This window comes from Naumovozyma dairenensis, chromosome 1, assembly GCF_000227115.2.
Source record: "Naumovozyma dairenensis CBS 421 chromosome 1, complete genome".
NCBI lineage: Eukaryota > Fungi > Ascomycota > Saccharomycetes > Saccharomycetales > Saccharomycetaceae > Naumovozyma > Naumovozyma dairenensis.
Window position 1 is genome coordinate 1095861 of NC_016479.1, and position 20113 is coordinate 1115973.

Here is a 20113-nt window from a genome sequence, read left to right on the forward strand (position 1 = left end):
ATTGAAGAGAGCTTTAGCTTTTTCTTTTCTAATTAGTAATTATAATAGTTTAATTATATATACATATATATATATATATATATAATATAATATAATGTCGGAATGTGTCAACGAAGAAGATTATTGTTCCAGTTATGCTACACGATCAGTTCCTGTTAATCTAACCGAAGCACCATATTTTTGTAATTTAGTTAATAGACCATCACCTTGTTTAACCAGGAGATGGAATTGGGCATTTTTGTTATCTGGTCGATTTGTTTCCACAATCCCATTGACTCTATCGATGACACAATTCAATTGCTTATTTGGAATAAATTTCCCTAAATCGTTATCTAAGAACTCCACGGAGACACCGAATGAACTTGCCATTGATCTTAATGATAGTGTCTTGTATGAATCTAATAATTGGGCATAAACTTTTCTTCTCATTTCTCTAACAAAGAAATCTGCATGTTTATTCAAATATTTACATGGAATTAAAACATTATCATAAGTTTCCAAAAGATATGAGAAATAACTTGAATAATCTGAAGTATAGAGAGAAATTGTCAACGAAGAAATGGATTGTAATGCAGATGTGGTAGTCAATAAAGATAACAATTCAGGAGAATCAATAATTTTATTTTTCAAATCTGTTCTTTCCAAAGTAAATAACCCAGCAACAGAAGCATATGTGGCAATCTTATCATATGAAGTTAATTCCACTGAAGTGAATGTAGCTAAGGAATCCACTAACAAGTTAGCAGCTTCTTTAAAATCTCTTACAGCAAGACAATGAATACCCTTATAAGTTTTATATCTATTTCTTCTTTCCCAATCCCCACCTTTTTCAATCAAAGAATTAACTTGTTCCAATTTCTCCTTAACATAAACTTGATCATTATAAAAGAACCCCATTCTTGCAATAGTCAACATAACATCAATCTTAGCACCAGTAGAAATAGCCATTTTTAATACTTGTTTCAATGTGATTTCCATATTTTCTTTATCACCAATTTGTGCATAATATTCACCCAATGCAATATAACGATGAGCCATTTCTAAATCTCCCTCATCTTCATTTTCCACTTTTTTAATATTATCTTTTAATTCATTAATCTTTGCTTCATTTAATGCATTCAATTTGGAATAAAAAGAAGGGTTCCATGGAAGGATAGATAATTCATCACACGCATATTTATAAAATGGACCCATTTCTTCTAATTCAATGGCTTCTAATATGGTCTTCGTGGCATCTTCATGAAGGTGAGATAGGTTGGGTTTCGTTAAAAGGAAAGCTGTTTCGGAGACTTCAAAGTTTGGAACTTTATGGACTTCTGGGTCTTGGAATTGTGTAGTTTCTTCTTCTTCTTCTTCTTCTTCCTCCTTCTTGTTGTAGTTCTTTGAGTCAGTCATCTTTTGCTCTAATATGCTTGAGTATCTATTTTGCTGATATCAGTGTGATTGTTTCAACTTTCCAGATATATATCTTGTATTGTATTTGTATTTGTATTAGTATCAAAAGGTGGCAAATTTCTTCTTTAATGTGTGTGTGTGTGTGTGTGTAAGATTTGTTACGGGGAAAAATATAATCGAAGATTATACATAGAAGAAAGAAGAACATACATAACGTTACATAAAGAAGTCGATAAGTAATTGAAGGAAGAGCTAATCATAGTGTCTGTGAGAAAGGCAAGATACATACATAACAATATGTCGCTAATACATTTCAAAACTCAAGAATACCCATTCAAGTTTGAACCCTTTCTAAGACAAGAATATTCTTTTGGTCTTGATCCTGACAGGCCCATTTGTGAAGATTTTGACTATCATATTGGAGAAAGATCATGTCCTCGTGGTAATCTATGTCCTAAAAAGCATGTTCTTGGTATATTTCAAAACAAGATTGTTTGTAAGCACTGGCTTCGTGGTCTTTGTAAGAAGAATGATCAATGTGAATATTTACATGAATATAATTTAAGGAAGATGCCTGAATGTGTTTTTTATTCTAAGAATGGGTATTGTACTCAAACACCTGAATGTCAATATTTACATATTGATCCTATGAGTAAGATACCTAGGTGTGAAGATTATGATGTTGGGTTTTGTTCATTGGGTGATGGTTGTCCTAGAAGACATATTAAGAAGATTATTTGTCAACGATATTTGAATGGGTTTTGTCCATTGGGACCTGAATGTGATATGTCTCATCCCAAGTTCAATATCAATGTATCTAATTATATGATTGATAATATTGAGAAATATAAGATTAAGAAGGATGAAGAGATCAATACTAAGAAGATGGATGAAGAGAAAGAAAGAAGATTGAATGCAATTATTAATGGTGAAATTGAAACATAAGAATAGACAAAGGATTCATGATGATTGTATGAGACCTGAATATTTTCAGGTATATTTATTTAATAAATAATCTAAGGTGACCCTTTTAATTAAGATATCGTCAATGATACTTATTTCCTGAGACCAATTTGATAGATATGTTTGGTTTAAGTTCATTGTATTTAAAATGATAGGATTATTTTTCAAGATGGTGTTAATAATGAATGTCATATTACTGTTGGATTGAGGTGTGATTCTATCAGTATTGCAATCATTATTGTTATCATTAAATGATAGGTTTTGATAAGGTTCAAATTTTGTAATGAATGATAAAAGGCAAAGACCCATGGAATATAAATCAGTTTGTGAGGAGAAAAATTTATAATTAAATTTATTTTCAATAATTTCTGGTGGACAATATTCCAAAGTTGATTCAATGTTGATATTATTGACTTCACTGCCATTCGAGTTCGAATTTGGGTTTGAATTTGATGGTATAAGTATTTTGGAAGAAGCGAGATCGATTATATGGAATATCATTGTATCATCATTATAATGAAAATTATTATTGTCATGTATATCTCGTTCATTTAATACAATATTTGAAGTCTTTATATCACAATGTATAACATTTTTCAGATTAAATAATTTTAAATATAATAAAAGATCTTTGAATAGTTTCATCCATAATTTTTTGTATTCAGTTATATTTGTGGATTGTTGTATAGTTGTATTTGTGCATGTATTGTTCTGAATATTTTTTTTTTGTATTGATTGAATGAATTGGTATAAAGTTGATGTATATTTAGGTAAAATCAAAATTGGTAAAAAAGTCGAAGAAGATGATGAACTTTTCAAATAGATGATATTTTGGTAAGGGAAGAGTCGATTATTATGCAAATAATGATAAAATAATAATTCGTTTAAGATAAATTTTGAATATTTTTCATTTTTTGGAAATTTAATTATACATGATGACAATTGTTTATCATTATTTAAATTTTGATATGTCAATTCATATACTTGTGTAAATGACCCATGATTTATAAGATTAATTTTCAATTGAATATTTTCATTATCTTGAGTTGTAATCTTAATAGTTTTCTTGCTGTTAATCCTATCTATAGTAATATTTTGATCTCTTAAGAAATCCACTATTATTTGTGAACTTTCAGAAGCAGACGCAGAAGCAGAAGCAGATAACAAGGTGTTATTTTCAAAGGAGAGAATTTGTTTAGCGAATTGATTCAGAAAGAATGAATCGGTGTAAGTATTATTATCACTAAAATTATTATTTTGAGATCTGGAAAGTACTTTTATAGTCTCTACAGTATCTTGGCATGATGGGATGGTAATGGAAATATTAATTCTACTAAAGTCATTAATAAGATAGGGTAAATCTGGGAACGATGATGATTGAGAAGAAATATAATCCTGACGCGACAACAATTCAGGAGGTGATAAAGATGGTGTAGTGGTAGGATTCATGACCATTGCCTGCTTTGAAAAATAAAGATTATTCTAGCAAACAAAGGATGACTGTATTTATGTTATAAAGTAAGAAACAGCACAGCATAGATAACGTCTATTTAATCCGGTTGAAGAAGTGTAACACATATGCAGCAGCGTACATAATGTGGGTGCCAGATCTCTATTCCATGTGCCAGCAGAATATTACCAACCTATGGCTTCTATATATAAGCTTATAGATGTATTCGGTGCCTGTAAATTGGTAATGTGGAAAAACCATAGGTCTGAGTAAAAGTAGATAGATAGGGCAAAAGTTAATGCCCTACCATTATATAGTTCTATGACCGAGCCCTCAAGGGAGACAAGACAAGACAAGACAAACGGCTGAAACAACAAAACAACTATCGGAGTCTCAACTCCGATGGCGGGCAGTTTGAGGGCAGTTGAGGGCCCAGGAAATAAGGAAGGAAATAAGGAAGGGAGGAACTCAACCCAAAGACTATAGGGGCCCTTCTACTATATAACACACACACACACACACACACATCATATATCATATAACATATATATAAGGGGATCATCACCAATTGAGGGATCGTATGGCCGCTACCTCGCTCCACATCTGTTAAGAACATACATGGCCCACTGTATAATGTTAAAATGTACCAAATCTGGTTGTTCTCTTCTCCTTTAAACCACATTTTTTGACATCTAAGCTGGTTATCCTCCATATACCTAGTACATCTTTTATTTTCAGGAGTAAGTTCTAGCCTGTTATATTGTTGTACTCCCCCCCCCCCACCCATATATATATTATAAAGGCCTCTTCCTACTCTTTTCTTTCTTTTACAAATCTTCCTCTATTAATTAGTTCACACAACTATTTATATATTACTGGTCCCAGATCAGTAAGGCAACAGTAATACAAACAAACAAACAAACAAACAACAAACAACAAAGAGGAAAAATATGCACAAAACATACTCATTAAGAACGGGGAAGGCACCCACCGCCTCCCAACTGGAAAACCCACCACCACCAAGAACAAGCACTAAATCAAGATTCTTCGGTAAAGGAGGTCTAGCTTACAATTTCAGAACCAAAGCAGCTGGTTCCTTTGGTGCTGAATTATCTCGTAAAATTTCTCAATTAGTGAAAATTGACAAAAACATAATGAGATCCATGGAAGTGGCCTCCATGGAAAGAAGAGATGTAGCTACTTATTTATCACAATGGGGGTTGGAGAATGATGATGATGTTTCCGATTTGACTGATAAGATTGGTGTATTGATTTATGAAATTAGTGAATTGGATGATCAATTCATTGATAGATATGATCAATATAGATTGACTATGAAATCTATTAGAGACATTGAAACTTCAATTCAACCTTCTAGAGATCGTAAGGATAAGATTTTGGATAAGATTGCATTTATGAAGTATAAAGAACCGGGGTCCCAAAAGATTGAAGTGTTGGAACAAGAATTAGTAAGAGCTGAAGCTGAACAATTGGTGGCTGAGGCTCAATTGTCTAATATTACTAGGTCAAAGATGAGAGCTGCTTTTAATTATCAATTTGATGCTACTATTGAACATTCAGAGAAAATCGCTTTGATTGCGGGGTATGCTAAAGCTCTTTTGGAATTATTGGATGATTCTCCTGTAACTCCAGGTGAGACTAGACCTGCTTATGATGGTTATGAAGCTTCTAAACAAATCATCATTGATGCAGAAACTGCTTTGAATGATTGGACTTTGGATTCAGCTCATGTTAAACCTACTCTAAGTTTTAAACAACAACAACAAAATCAACGAGAATATCAACAAGAACAAGATCAACATGATGGGTATTATAACGAGGTAGAGGAAGAAGAAGAAGAAGTGGATGAAGATGAAGATGAAAATGAAGATTATCAAGAATTACACGACAATACAGATAATCTAGGAAATGAAGTTATACAAGAAGAATATATTGTACACCATCAGACAGTTCCCTTAGATAGTATGGGAAGTAACTTTTCAGATCACTTGCAACAGAATCCTCCTGCTATTGATCAAAGTATCCCACAAGTCTGACTGAATAATTCCCATTTTTTTATTCACATACCTCCAATAGTCTTTCTTTTTTTTCCAAGTTTCCTTTTTACAAATGTTTTAATATATTAATTAAACCCCTTTAGGAATAATACTGGTACGAAGTAAGTCGTACGGGGCGTTCTGATCGTCATCTAACGTAAGTATCTTTTTCCCTCCCATTTCCTCTCTTTATCATCTTATCTTACAATAATTAATGTTGTCAATTTTTATTCTATAATTTATATTCAATATAATCTAATAATAATAATTATATCTTCCCATTAATGAGTTACATCTCCAACGTAAAGCAATTCCAACTGTCAATCTATTACTAAAGGAATCCTGTTTGTTTCTGCCTGGCAGGACAGGATAGACGGACGAGCCTGCACGTGAACACGAAATGTTGTGAAAATGTTATAAACGTCGACCTTTTCCAATATTTATATATTAGCAATAGTAAAATAGATGTATACGGGTGAATGAATAATTACTGCTGATGCCGCAGTGAGACATTGAGACGCAAGGGCCCATCATTCTTTCTTTCCGTTTACCACAAATGTCAAAGGAGATCAATACTACTACTACTACTACTACTACTACTACTATTACGTCCCAGGAATGGCATCCTCCTACTTCATCAGCACCATCTTCTTCTTCTCTAATGATCGATTCCCAATTATCTAAAAATTTAGCCAAATATTCTTTATTATTAGAAAAACTGTCCACTTCTTCACAAGTTGAAAAATTATCAACAATAGTAGCTAAAGATCATCAATCACATTTAGCCAATTTAAATGATTTCATTCAAGAATCTCAATTGAATCATAATAAACAAATTAGAAAATTAGAATTACAAAGAACAGACTTGACTACAGTATTAACAAAATATAATTCAATCTTATCAAATATACAAATATCAAACATAAATGGTCAATTATTAAATAAAAATATAACATCAATCGATAATGAAAATATTTTAGTCTCACAAACATTACAATTCATCAAGAACATCAGAACTTTGAAAAATAATATCATATTAATAGATTCTGCATTAAAGGAGAAAGATTATCAAGTCGCAGGGAAAGCAATCAAAGAAATCAAATTATTACCTAATCATGAAACTTTAATAAATTCAGAATTTGCCAAGAAAGTTATACCATCTTCCACAATTCAAGAAGAACCAGCCATATTAATTGACAATTGGTGTCGAGAATTAACCACTTTATTTAAAGAAAAATTTATAACAGCTGCCCAGAAAAAAGATATAGATGAATTGACTTTAATGTTTCAAATGTTCCCCATGGTAGGACAAGACCACTTGGGATTGGAATTATATTCAAAATATGTCTGTGATATTATAGCTAATGAAAGTAGGAAAATTTTAACTTTTGAAAAGAAAAATCTTTCAAACTTATATTATTCAAATGCATTATTACATCTTTTCAAAATAGTTTCTACCATAATTAATGATCATTCCAAGATTATTTCCGCCTCATACGGGAAAAATTATATGATTCATGTGATGGAAAACGTAGAGAAAGAAGCAGATTTACAAGCAGGGCTTCTATTGGATATATTTAATGAATCAAGAAATTTAGATCAAATCGTTAACAATATTAAGCATTGGAATGAAAAATATCAAAATAAAGACAAAAAAAACTATTCAATTAAACGTAGTATCAGTACTGATGAACTACAAAATGATATGGAAAATAAAAATAATAATACTTCTACGATTGACAATAGTAGTAACAAAGACATTATGATACCGATGAATCAATTATCAACTTTAATAAATGAATTTTCACAAATCTTACAAAATTGGTCAATGTATTCAAGATTTTTTTCCGTTAGATGGAATGAATTTTCTGATATTAAAACAACTGTCTTGACACCTCCAAAACCTATTGGTGACAGTAAATTTAGGACGAAATTAGTAAATGATTCTTATTTGGAAAGTTTCGAAATCTTAATAATGTATCATCTTCAAAAATCATTTAATAATAGTATTGCATTAGAGGAATTACCATCTCTTAATGAATTGATTCAATTACCTACTTTTAAACCAAATAAAGATGAATCATTAATACCAATAACATCTGTTTTGGAAGATTTATCTATCCTAATTAGGAAAAATTTAATATCAAATGTTAACTCAGGTCAATTTGATGTCTTAAACAAATTTATTGATAATATTTCAATCTTTATTCAAAATGAATTCTTAGTGAAATTTATGCAAAATAAAATTAAAAGTTTACAACCGAAAATTATTCATTTATCAAGTTTGAAAAAATATTCTCCTAAAATTGATGATTCATTATTACTATCACCTTCATCCACATCTCAATTACCTACAAGATCAAATACACCAGTAAATAATCAATCGAAAAACACTGCATCCAATACTAATACCACAACGAATGATGGTTCCAATATGAAATTATCTAATCTAAGAGGGTTTGATTTCAGAGGAGCCGCAGCATCAGCATTTACAAACATTCAATCAAATTTACAAACTGTCGTAGTAACTGAAGAAACAGATACTCAAGAATCAATACTAGCACTACATCATTACTTGATTTACATCAACACCTTATACTTCACCAAAACATTCATTCATAAATTATTAATTATAGAAATCATTGATGAAAATCCTAAATTATTACCTGATAATTTCCCCTTTCTGAATAATTCTGGAACATTAAGGGAAAAATTAATCACATGTGAAAATAAAATATTTGAACAAACAGATAAATTAATCAAATGGACAATAAAATACCTTTTCCAGAATTTCTTCCTATCCAAGATAAGAATCTTATTAACGAACTTGTTTGTTAACAATGCATCTCATACAAGCTCACATTCTTCTTCTTCATCCTTTTCTCATAAGAGAACTGATAGTCGTAATAATAATACTAATAATAACGAATTGTTCTATGTTTCTGGAATAGATGATTATGAAGATATGACAAGGATAAATGAATTCTTAAAAAAATGGCAACAATTATTCATCCCATTCCAAAATGTCTTACAACATGAAGCATATAATCAATTATTATCATTCGTTGTTGAATTTATGATTAATCTATTAGAAAAGAGAATTTGGTTATTACAAGTTAATGAATTAGGTGCAACGAAATTAGATAGAGAATTAAGTATATTTATTGGGACCGTTTGTGGGTTAAATTATAAATTGAGAGAAAAATTTACAAAATTGACCCAAATTGTATTATTATTGGGATTCGATGATGATGACTTTAATTTGGAAACTGGTGACATTAAAGATGATGTTGGAGAGGGAATTGATTGGGTTTTAAGTCCACAAGAAAGAATCAGTGCTAGAAATTTAAAGATAGATAAAAGAATCTAAAAACAACAACAACAAACATTATTATGTAAGCAGGTAGATAAATAGATAGACAAAAATATATATAGATTAACGATTAATTTAAGGCACAACAAAACTACTTCGGATAGCAAAAAAAAAACATGGACACAGTGAAATTGTTAATAGCTAAGTTTACTGGTTGTTTTATGACGCTATGTTATTCTTTAACAAATCACTTTAAACGACAATGGGCCGGCCGGAATTTTCTATCAAGAAAAACAAAAAATAAACAAACTTGAAATCCTTTGATTATTTATGCAAAATATGTAAATTTTGAATACACGAAATAACTAGCTCATCTCAACGACCAAAAAGGGAAATCCAATACAAATAAACCAATTTTGGTTTGGATATAAACACAAGTCTAGCAACTACATTAACTGTTGGCCATTGTTTCATTTTCTTTTGAAAAATTTCAGAGACAGTGTTTATCATCAAGGCTTTTAAATAACTAATATCTGCACCGTTTCTTCCAATATAATACACTTTTATTATTTGGTTAGTGGATCCCAGCAGGAACGTGGAAATACGAGGGAAAAATAAACTGCTTCTTGATCAATGGAGGCTGTATCAGGGGCGCCTGATACTGTCTCATACACAAGTGAGACTCATCAAGAGACCCGAGATATAAACATAAATATTCATAATATTGAAACTCATCAACACTCACAACAGCGAAAAGAAGGAACAGAGAATTCAATGACTGAAATGGAAACAGTTCCCTCAGGTATAACTCAAAAACACAATACGGTCTTACCAGAAGTAGAGAAAAAAATACGTAATTTTGCAGATAATAATGAAACTGGAAATGATTCTGAGCGAAAAGAACAACAACAAGAAGAAACGTATGCTCATGAGCAAAACCCCGAGATTCGTTCAGCTAATAGTCATAAGGAAATAGAAGAAAATATATCAAGCGACACTAAACTTATACAGACGGGAAGAGATAATTCACCTGATATAGTACAAGATAACCTTAATCATACTGCTTCCAATCCAACTACAATACAGGAACAAAACCCTGAGAATATACAAGATATCAGTATTACTGGACAAGATTCGAAACATGACGAGAGTAAAGAGCACGTAGAAATCACTCTGAATGCTAGTAAAAACGAGAACACGAAAATCATCAGCACACATCACGACACCGAGGAGGACCAGGCTACAAACCAAATTGAAAATATATATGACAACCTGAAAGATGATACCATGAATGAAAACAAGGCCACACATGACGCTACAGAATCTAGGGAAAGACAAAATGAACAAACCTCTGCACCAGAACCATCAAATCTTGAGACGATAAGTGAACGTAGCATCGAATTGAAACATACAATAGGTGAAGGATCAGATATACTGACCCAGCTAGAGCAAGAAAGGGGCAAGACGATACCGTCAACCAATGTATCACATTTAGAAAATTCAACGGGGAAAGATAATAGTGAAAAACATGATGAAATACCGTCCACTCATTTTGACCTTCCTGAAGGCTTAACGGCAAATCTTTCTAATTTAAGTTCAACTTCTAATTTTATTGACAAAGAGCAAAGTAGTGCTAAGACCACCCCAGGTACCCCAGAAGGCAATATGAATATGGGACAAGAGGACGACGCCATGAAGTTAGAACTAAGTACGCCACAGTTGGACAACGATGATTTCGTTAAACTTTTAGAATTCGATCCAAATCATGATCCTGATATTTTTTCTTCAAATGAAATATTACAGCAAGCTATTTCCAATGATATCAATGAAGACGGGCATGTAAATACCAGTGACAATATTACGACTGATGAAAAAGATAATTCAAATGATGTGAATGCTAAAGAAGCCACTGAACAATCAAGTGTTAGCAGAGGTCATACACCGGAAATTAACAACGATAGTAATAGAGAAAACACGGAAGACGTTCTAAATCAAAAAGAAGATATTCAAGTTAAAACTGAGAATGAAGCGGTATTATCTCGAGATGATGAAAACCAACCACCTCATCACCAAAATGATCCGGCAAAAATAACTACCGAAACTTCCATGGAAGTAAAACAAGAAAACAATCTCACACAATCAAATGCACTAAATCTCCCCAAAACGTTTGAAACCAACATAAATTTAGAAGAAAACACCCCTGCTTCCATAATATTTGGGAAAAACAATTTATTGAACCGACAGAGACAGAATTCATTGACTCCAGTAATGTTTCAGCGACATGAGTTAGTTGCACTAAACAACTCTACTTCACTAAATACTGACAAACCTGCCAATGGGCTGGAATCCGCTAATCTTGAAAAAGATTCAAATATACAGTCGCCTATTAACTTAAAATCGGTAGACTCTCAAACGTCAATACCACCCAGTGAACAACCAACAATTTTTGCCTATGCACGTCTAGATTTCCAAAGTTTTACATTTTATGTTCAAACATTACATGCAATTATTGGTAGAAGATCAGAGAATGATTTTTCACATAAAGTAGATGTTAATTTAGGTCCATCGAAATCGATATCAAGGAGGCATGCTCAAATTTTTTACAATTTCGGTACAGGAAGATTTGAACTTTCAATCATTGGTAAGAATGGTGCGTTTGTTGATGATGTGTTTGTTGAAAGAGGTAATACTGTCCCACTCCGAAACAAGACTAAGATTCAAATCGGACAAATCCCATTTCAATTTATACTTCCGGAAGGGCAAGATAATGGTACATCCGTATCACCGCCACCTGAAGCAACAAAAAATGCAGAACTTGAACATGTAATGGATATGGGACTAGCTCAAGAAGATATAATGGACTCTGCAGCAGCTGAACTCCAAAAATCGAAAAAGAAACAGAAAGAATCATCAGTTACTACCAAGAAGAAAACACAATCACCTAAACCTGCTATAAAGAAGGAGAAGAAAGTTATCAAACCTCCAAAGAAAGTATACACTATTGATGAAATACCAGTAGAATACAGGGCTAAACCAGCATATTCATATTCTGCAATGTTAACTACTTGTATCAGGAAATATTCCAATGCTAACGGTATGTCTTTGTCTGAAATATATGCTGGTATACGGGAGCTCTTCCCATATTATAAATATTGTCCAGATGGTTGGCAAAGTTCGGTGAGACATAATTTATCATTGAATAAATCTTTTAGGAAAGTATCCAAAGAAGGTAAAGGTTGGTTATGGGGACTTGATGAAAACTATATTGCTGAAAGAGAAAAACTGAAAAAGAAACAAGCTGAAGCTGCAGCAGCAAAGGCACAAGCAACAAGATTAAGACTAGAACAACAACAAATGCAAAAAAGTAAGAAATCAAGTCATTCTACGTCGATACGGAAACCTACTGTAAATAATGCTAATGGGAATAACAATAACCAATCCATATCACAAACTTTAGCCGCTAACAGAGCAGCAGCTGTGGTCACAAAATCATCACCTGAGAATGATCACAAGAGAACTATGAAATATTTGCAAGAGCAATTGATGGTCCTAACGCGAGATAGGAAAGGTTTATCAAAACAAACTATTACTACGATATTAACTCAAGCTTTAGCAATGACTATAAATCAAGTAACTCAAGCAGCCAAAAGTAAAGGCATTACGGGGAATCCACTTATAGCATTAATGGATAAAAATCCACAACATTTGAACTTAATTTTAGCAGCAGCAGTTAATGCAGCTACAGCTAAAGTAACGAATGGACAAGTAAAACAGCTAGTTAGTATACCGCCTCCGTCTAGTCCTTTAGCTAAGCCTACGGTATCACAACAAGTTAATACCACCGCTGCGTCACATAATAATAGTATTGCCAATGAATCATCTCATTCAAAATCAGAGGCTGCTGGTTCATTTGATCCAACATCATTGTCACGATTTTTCCAGCCGAAACAACAACAGCAGCAACAACAACAACAACAAAACAAGACTACGACACCAACTTTGGCGAAGCAGCCTATAGTTCCTCAGAAACGTAGTCGAGAAGGGGATGATGAAGGACGAGATGAGAAAAAGCCAAATAAAGGCGATGAAACGTCAAGTGGTGATGAATCTGACTCGTCAACGTCATCATCATCGTCGTCGTCGTCATCCTCGGCTTCATCGTCTGCAGCTTCTGCAAGTTCCTCTTCTTCATCGTCCGAATCATCGAATGATTCATCATCATCATCATCATCATCAGGTGAATCTGATAATGAGGGTTCTAATGAGAACGAAAACGAGAACGAAAACAAAGACGAGAACGCAAACGAAAACGAAAACGAAAACGAAAACGAGAACGAGAATGTGAATGAGAATGAAGACAATCTTAGGAAGATAAGTTGTCCAAGTGGTCCCGTTCCAATACTGACTGGTAAAGATAGTGACAAAAAGGAGGAAACTGCTGACGACCGTAAAGAAAGTGGCGATAAGGATACAAACGAAATGAATGATAAAAAGGAAGGAACATCTTCTTCTTCATCATCTTCGACTTCCTCATCTTCATCATCATCTGGTTCATCATCCTCTGATGAGTCTGATGGGACGGAATCCAGTTCAGATGAAGATGATGGATCTACAGATGAAGCAAAATAGGACTGATAAATTGGCATGTCGTGTTATTATTCTATGTTATATTCTATGCAAATTTTTTTTTATTTTTAATAGTTAAGGAGGAATTTCCTTATTTATATTCATGACTATAGTGTGGCGTTACATGTTTTTATATAGATATGCTATTTGACATATATATATATTTACTACATCCCTTATATTCCGTGATCAGGGATATATCACTGCCAATCATTACGAGGAGGGTACTAAATAGGACGGCTCGATTAAATTGTGTAATTTTATATTGCATTTTTTTATTTTTATTTTAGATTATTTTGTTTAAGAATTCTTATGAAAACATGACTTATTTCCGTCTCCGTTATATATATACGTGATCAACCCACGACATTATTGAAGGAACCCTCTTGTTCTTTGATTTCCCAGAATGTGGAACCGACATCATGATTACCATGGTACACCCAACCTTCTTCAGTAATATGATACAAATTAATGGAACCACCAGAATAAGCATCTCTATGAGCTGCAGCTAAGATAGATCTTTTCCCCAAATACAATGCTTCCTCCACGGTCAAATCCCACTTATAATTACTATCTAGGACACCATAGGCAAAAGTTTGACCTGACCCTACACAAAACAGATCTCCTTGCAATCTAGTCCCATCAGAATCCACATAATAAATAGTTGGACCCTCTTTCTTTGTATATCCACAAATCATAGTCCCCATAGATAACCCAGCACCTTTATATTGATAAACCAAATTGCTCAATATCTTGGATGCTGCTGCGACGGAGATACGATTTTTCTCTTTCAATTCATGTAATCTACATTGAGAACCTAACCAAGTTTCCCAAAATTGACAATCTGCAGCACCACCAGCCATGGTACCTAAAAGGAATGGATTAATTTCAATGACTTTCTTCACGGTTTGTGAAGCGACCCAATTACCCGCCGTAGCACGAGAATCCACAGCGACGACGATACCACCTTTGAACCTGAACGCTAGGGTTGTGGTACCATGAGCTATTTTGATTTTACAATCTGGGTTTTTGGAATCGTCAGTGTGGGCCCTTAAGAATTGTTGTGGGGTAGATATTGGAGGAATTGATATCTGAGGGGCTAATTGTTGGAATTGAGATGTGCCGTTAATGAAATCGTGTTGTAATTCTTCTTCATTGTCGTAGTATAGTTCTTTGATTAATCCGTTACGGTTACTGAATCTATCTGCTATTGCTTGCATATTTGTTTCTTGTAATTTCTATTATGATGGACAACTAGTTTTCTGACTTGAGAGGTTTATGTTTATTCCGAATGAACACTTTCTCTGGTTTATATAGTTGTTACAACTATCGATCTCCTTTCATCAAATCATTTCATATCATATCATATAATGTAATGGTATATTCGTTTTTTTGCCACCCTTGTCGAAATTGTTCTTATTTTTTCTATTTTGAGATTTTGTGACTGTTTTGGGGCTATTAACATCTGTACCCCCTACAACCATTTGATGTATGGGTGCAATATCCTTTTGGAGAAACAACAATTGTTTTCAAATTATTTTCAAAACAAAAACAAAACACCCAGGTTCCTCACCTGCGGAGAGCTAATGGGCGGTGAGCGCGCATTATGATCGCAAACACCCAACCCACCCACGCACAAGCACGTGATCAATAATGCCAAACTAGAGAGACTAACATACTTACTATCACTGGTAAGGCAATTGATATACTGAGCAAGAGGCCATACGGTTATACAAGTTTTTTTTTCAATGAGTCTGGAAATCTATTACAGATTGATATATTAAAAGTCGATTGTTTTTGCCCAATTTTAATTGTAATAATACCACCATAAAACCATCCCCAAAATAGCCAAAGATGTCTGCCAAAACTCAAAATGTTATGCGTGATTTGAAGATCGAAAAATTGGTCTTAAACATTTCTGTCGGTGAATCCGGTGACAGATTGACTAGAGCTTCCAAGGTTTTAGAACAATTATCTGGTCAAACTCCAGTTCAATCCAAGGCTAGATACACTGTCAGAACTTTCGGTATTAGAAGAAATGAAAAGATTGCCGTTCACGTCACTGTCAGAGGTCCAAAGGCTGAAGAAATCTTGGAAAGAGGTTTGAAGGTTAAGGAATATCAATTGAGAAACAAGAACTTCTCTGCTACTGGTAACTTTGGTTTCGGTATTCAAGAACATATCGATTTGGGTATCAAGTACGATCCTTCCATTGGTATTTTCGGTATGGATTTCTACGTTGTCATGGGTAGACCAGGTGCTAGAGTCGCTAGAAGAAAGAGATGTAGATCTACTGTCGGTAACTCTCACAAGACATCTAAGGAAGATACCATTGCTTGGTTCAAGCAAAAGTACGATGCTGATGTCATGGATAAATAAATTTAGAAAATATATATTAATATATTAATATCAACATTTTATATATAACATATTATAATAATAATAAGAAATAAATTTATTCATCTTTTTACTTTACCAAACGTATTCTTAAAAGAGTATTACTGCGTATATAAAGTTGATCTTATTCTTAAACCTGATCAAAATAGCGGTATGCATATCTTGTATATTGCTTCTTTTTTACCTACCTCTATCAATCAGAAGGAGCAGTCCCTAAAACATTCTGTATCAAATTATCTTTCCATTTCTGCTTTAATTTATCAAAAATTGGTTTATTTTTCAATTGAGCGTTTTCTCTATATTTCATTAAATCCACCAGATTTTTATTTTCCTTTTCCAAAATCAAGTTAAGGTTAGCATTAGATTCCTTTATGAATTCATTATTGATGGCCCATTGATTAGTCAAAGTCTTCGATAGGCAATCCTTCAAAAGTACCTCTTGATGTTCAATGTAAGCATGCGTTATACAAAGTGATTCCTCATCATCACTATTCAGAAAATATCGTGATAAATCTATCCTAGGATATTTCTTGGAACATATCTCAAGGATTCTTTCCTCCAGTGCATCTTCATCTTCATCTCCATCTTCGTTTTCATCAAACTTCCTCTTCCTGGGATTCATATATTCATCCAATAATTCTGTATCAAAATGACTAGTCGTCGTCGGTACCTTCCATAAATTCAATAATTTTATGACTTCTGGATGTAAATTCGTATCTTCGTCCTTATCCTTTTCTATTTGAGCATATTCCCTCTTGATTTCCTTTTCAACTTGAGATATGGAATCAGCATCATAATCTTCTGAATCAATGAATGGTAAATAATCCATATTTTTGTTTACCGGTAGATATAAAATATATATATGGTTAATATTTGTTCTATAAAGTCGGTCCCAAAATCTTCTAGCTGAGTTAGCTTTTCTAGGACGTTCCTGGTTCCATCTTCGATAGGAAGTAATATATTCTTCTTTCTGTTGTTAGTATTAATAACTTAAAACGTTGGGTTACTTGGCCCGCATCTGAATATAACTAATATATAGTCATACTTATCTATGAAGAACGACTATAGACAAACAAACAAACAAACAAACAAACAAACAAACAAACAAACAAACAAATAAACAAAGAAAAAATGGTAGATTAGATAAACGAACACGATTATTGAAGGATACACGTCTCGTCCTAAGACTGGGACGCATTTCATATATAAAATCTATATTTCTGTTGGTTTTTCTTTCCAAAATTGATGATGGTAGTTACTTTTAAATTTTTATATATATATACAAGTTACATCTTTATCATTTGAATAGATTGAGTAGATCTCTGTTATCCAGCAGAGCTCCTATGCGATAAATACCTTATGCTTCCCCTAAATTCTATGTCTCGTAGCTGCATGGATAGGCGACCATACACCTCTAACACTATTATTTAAAGTCTCCACATTATCATTCTTAGTTCTTTTACGTAAGACATCTCCACTTGAATCCTTCAACAATTTCAACTTATTCTCTACATTGTCAATGTTTAAATTCCTCACACAAATGACTTTCTCTCGATTATTATTATATTCTGCTCTCAAGATTGGATGTCCAGATTTCTTCATCACATGGAATTGAATAAATGGATATTGTTTCGCTAATTTATCCAATCTTTTGGACATTAAGAAATCTCTCATACCTTGGGATGATCCTCCCCAATTACAATATTGTAATGTGATCTTCTTACAGGGGAAAATAAATGCTCCTACACCATTACGTGCTATCGAAACACGAGGTATAGCTTTGACAACCATTATAATATGTTACGTAGTGTAATTCTTCCAACAATACCGTATTACTTCCCCTATCGAAACTGCTCTCTCTCTGATTGAAAGCTGTTTTCTGTATGTCTTTTTTTAGAGAACTGATTTCATTAAATGGGTTGGGAAATGCAAATTCAGCTTACGGACATATAACGATTTAAAAAATTTAGACAAACTACATTATATATATAAAGGGAGAAGATATCCAAGTAGACAAGAACAAAAAGAAGATTTACTACCACACAAGTCTCTAGAAAAACAGTAACAACACACATCTTACAAGAAAATGTCTTCAATCAAAGCAACGTCCCATTTATTATTCTATTCTTTCGCGTATGCTCTTCTTTTTATGTAGTCACTTTGACATTCGATCAAAGATCACCATCCCTTGAAACAGAGAGAGATATACTAACAAATTTTAATCACAACTTTACTGATATATTTTTTTTCTATAGATTTGGTGGAACCACATTCTATTCCTACTTTGCATCTCCCATTGCATTCAAAGTCTTAGAAAGAGAACAATTCTCTAAATTGCAAAATAATATCTTCCCTTATTTCTTTCAGTTAGAAGCAATCTCACCATTAATCCTCGCACTAACTTCGCCATTCTCATTAACCCAAGGTCCTATAATTACCTTAACGATGGCAACGTTAAGTGGATTAACTAATCTTTGTTGGTTATTACCATGGACAAGATCAATCAAGGAGGAAAGGAAAGATATTGCTGAAAACTTTAAGATTGATAAAGATTTAAAGAAATTCGAAAAACTGGATGCTCCTTTGAAAAAAGAATTTGGGAAATCTCATGGGTTGAGCTTATTAATGAATATGACTCATACTTTGAGCCTTTTAGCATATGGTGTCTTATTCTCAAGGGGAATCTTCAAATATGTTCCTAAATAATAATCTCATCCTTTTTTCCTGTAAATACATTCTTTTTATAGCTTATAACCAAACTCATTACATTAGTAAATAGTTTACAATTACAATTATAATAACGTAAAACAAAAATATGCATTAATTAAACGACAAAAATAGTATAAAATTTAGAAATCATAAGTAGACAACTTTTTAAAGTTAAATTAGCATGGTATATATATATATTCACAGGGAAACATCCGATAATCATATAATAACAACGTATCAACGGATGTTTATTTCTTTTCCAGCTTTAACAGAGTCATAATTCATGGATATCATGATCTACATCATCATCATTGGTGTTAGCAAGATCAGATTCAACGTCAACTTCACTACCTAAACCAACAAGAGGATCTACCCCTCTCATATATCTATCAAATGAATTCTTTAAAAAATCCATTAGATTATCAGGTGGTACGACTGTCAACATCATTTGAACAATCTCATAGATATTTTCAGGAATAGTTCTTTGATAAATCTTCAAAAGATCAGTAGGTTTAGGATAAACACATAAAGCTCTATAAAATTTAGAAGCAGATTCAATCTCTTGACCAGGTTGAATAGTCAATCTTTCCCCCATTTCAACATTACTTGCAAATATTTCCTCTCTTTTCTCAGGATCCATAGAAATTGGATCATTTAATAAATCTTGTGTTAAAAATTCCCTAATCTTCGCAAGGAATTCCTCTTCTGCTTTCTTCTTGGATATTTCAAGCTCCTTAGCTTCTTTTTTTAATTTCTTCCTTAATTCCTTTCTAAAATGTGGATTTTTCCTTCTTTGATAATCAAAATATACTGCATAACATCCAATTGAAGCTATTACTACACTTGTAGTTATTGTGGCAGTCTTTATGATAGATGACGTAGATGGCATTTCTTAGCTAAATAATCTTAGTTCTCTTCTTACCTGGTAATATTGAATATTCAATAAAGTAGAATAATCGGATAGGATGCTAACTCTATATTCTTGAGATCTTTTAATCGCTCTTGCCCAATGGAGTTATTGACCTTTACCATTTGTCTTCTAATGTTATATCTTTAAAAAAACACAAACTTAATAAGATTCCGGGAAACCGCGACGGAACAATGAATGATGATGAGAAGAGGTTAAAGTCACTTACTTAGGACATCTATATCAAATGTATGTACTACATTATGTATAAGTATATATATGATATGGTTTGGTTC

The 20113-nt window shown here is 32.9% G+C and overlaps 12 protein-coding genes across 12 annotated transcripts; 6 read left to right on the forward strand and 6 right to left on the reverse strand.

Annotated features, from left to right (window-relative positions):
- Positions 1-132: 132 nt before the first annotated feature.
- Positions 133-1395, reverse strand: RPN7 (proteasome regulatory particle lid subunit RPN7; the record flags this gene model as incomplete). The annotated part of the gene is made up of 1 exon (XM_003667830.1): positions 133-1395. The coding sequence occupies one exon, from the start codon at positions 1393-1395 to the stop codon at positions 133-135; it is 1263 nt and encodes a 420-aa protein (XP_003667878.1).
- Positions 1396-1692: 297 nt separating this feature from the next.
- Positions 1693-2340, forward strand: YTH1 (cleavage polyadenylation factor RNA-binding subunit YTH1; the record flags this gene model as incomplete). Its single annotated transcript, XM_003667831.1, has 1 exon — positions 1693-2340. One exon carries the CDS (start codon positions 1693-1695, stop codon positions 2338-2340), a length of 648 nt encoding a protein of 215 aa, XP_003667879.1.
- Positions 2341-2385: 45 nt separating this feature from the next.
- On the reverse strand, positions 2386-3813 carry ISR1 (putative protein kinase ISR1; the record flags this gene model as incomplete). Its single annotated transcript, XM_003667832.1, has 1 exon — positions 2386-3813. One exon carries the CDS (start codon positions 3811-3813, stop codon positions 2386-2388), a length of 1428 nt encoding a protein of 475 aa, XP_003667880.1.
- A 945-nt stretch (positions 3814-4758) lies between these two features.
- NDAI0A04820 (Eisosome component PIL1/LSP1 family protein) lies at positions 4759-5865 on the forward strand (the record flags this gene model as incomplete). Its single annotated transcript, XM_003667833.1, has 1 exon — positions 4759-5865. One exon carries the CDS (start codon positions 4759-4761, stop codon positions 5863-5865), a length of 1107 nt encoding a protein of 368 aa, XP_003667881.1.
- Positions 5866-6421: 556 nt separating this feature from the next.
- Positions 6422-9235, forward strand: COG4 (Golgi transport complex subunit COG4; the record flags this gene model as incomplete). The annotated part of the gene is made up of 1 exon (XM_003667834.1): positions 6422-9235. The coding sequence occupies one exon, from the start codon at positions 6422-6424 to the stop codon at positions 9233-9235; it is 2814 nt and encodes a 937-aa protein (XP_003667882.1).
- A 576-nt stretch (positions 9236-9811) lies between these two features.
- Positions 9812-13807, forward strand: FHL1 (Fhl1p; the record flags this gene model as incomplete). Its single annotated transcript, XM_003667835.1, has 1 exon — positions 9812-13807. One exon carries the CDS (start codon positions 9812-9814, stop codon positions 13805-13807), a length of 3996 nt encoding a protein of 1331 aa, XP_003667883.1.
- A 353-nt stretch (positions 13808-14160) lies between these two features.
- Positions 14161-15024, reverse strand: PRE2 (proteasome core particle subunit beta 5; the record flags this gene model as incomplete). The annotated part of the gene is made up of 1 exon (XM_003667836.1): positions 14161-15024. The coding sequence occupies one exon, from the start codon at positions 15022-15024 to the stop codon at positions 14161-14163; it is 864 nt and encodes a 287-aa protein (XP_003667884.1).
- Positions 15025-15658: 634 nt separating this feature from the next.
- Positions 15659-16183, forward strand: RPL11A (60S ribosomal protein uL5; the record flags this gene model as incomplete). The annotated part of the gene is made up of 1 exon (XM_003667837.1): positions 15659-16183. One exon carries the CDS (start codon positions 15659-15661, stop codon positions 16181-16183), a length of 525 nt encoding a protein of 174 aa, XP_003667885.1.
- Positions 16184-16394: 211 nt separating this feature from the next.
- Positions 16395-17030, reverse strand: SNT309 (Snt309p; the record flags this gene model as incomplete). The annotated part of the gene is made up of 1 exon (XM_003667838.1): positions 16395-17030. The coding sequence occupies one exon, from the start codon at positions 17028-17030 to the stop codon at positions 16395-16397; it is 636 nt and encodes a 211-aa protein (XP_003667886.1).
- A 539-nt stretch (positions 17031-17569) lies between these two features.
- On the reverse strand, positions 17570-17992 carry MRPL51 (mitochondrial 54S ribosomal protein mL43; the record flags this gene model as incomplete). Its single annotated transcript, XM_003667839.1, has 1 exon — positions 17570-17992. The coding sequence occupies one exon, from the start codon at positions 17990-17992 to the stop codon at positions 17570-17572; it is 423 nt and encodes a 140-aa protein (XP_003667887.1).
- Positions 17993-18287: 295 nt separating this feature from the next.
- TMH18 (Tmh18p) lies at positions 18288-18907 on the forward strand (the record flags this gene model as incomplete). Its single annotated transcript, XM_003667840.1, has 2 exons — positions 18288-18334; positions 18457-18907. The coding sequence occupies 2 exons, from the start codon at positions 18288-18290 to the stop codon at positions 18905-18907; spliced, it is 498 nt and encodes a 165-aa protein (XP_003667888.1).
- A 277-nt stretch (positions 18908-19184) lies between these two features.
- NDAI0A04910 (Tom20 family protein) lies at positions 19185-19799 on the reverse strand (the record flags this gene model as incomplete). Its single annotated transcript, XM_003667841.1, has 1 exon — positions 19185-19799. One exon carries the CDS (start codon positions 19797-19799, stop codon positions 19185-19187), a length of 615 nt encoding a protein of 204 aa, XP_003667889.1.
- Between the last annotated feature and the right edge of the window lie 314 nt (positions 19800-20113).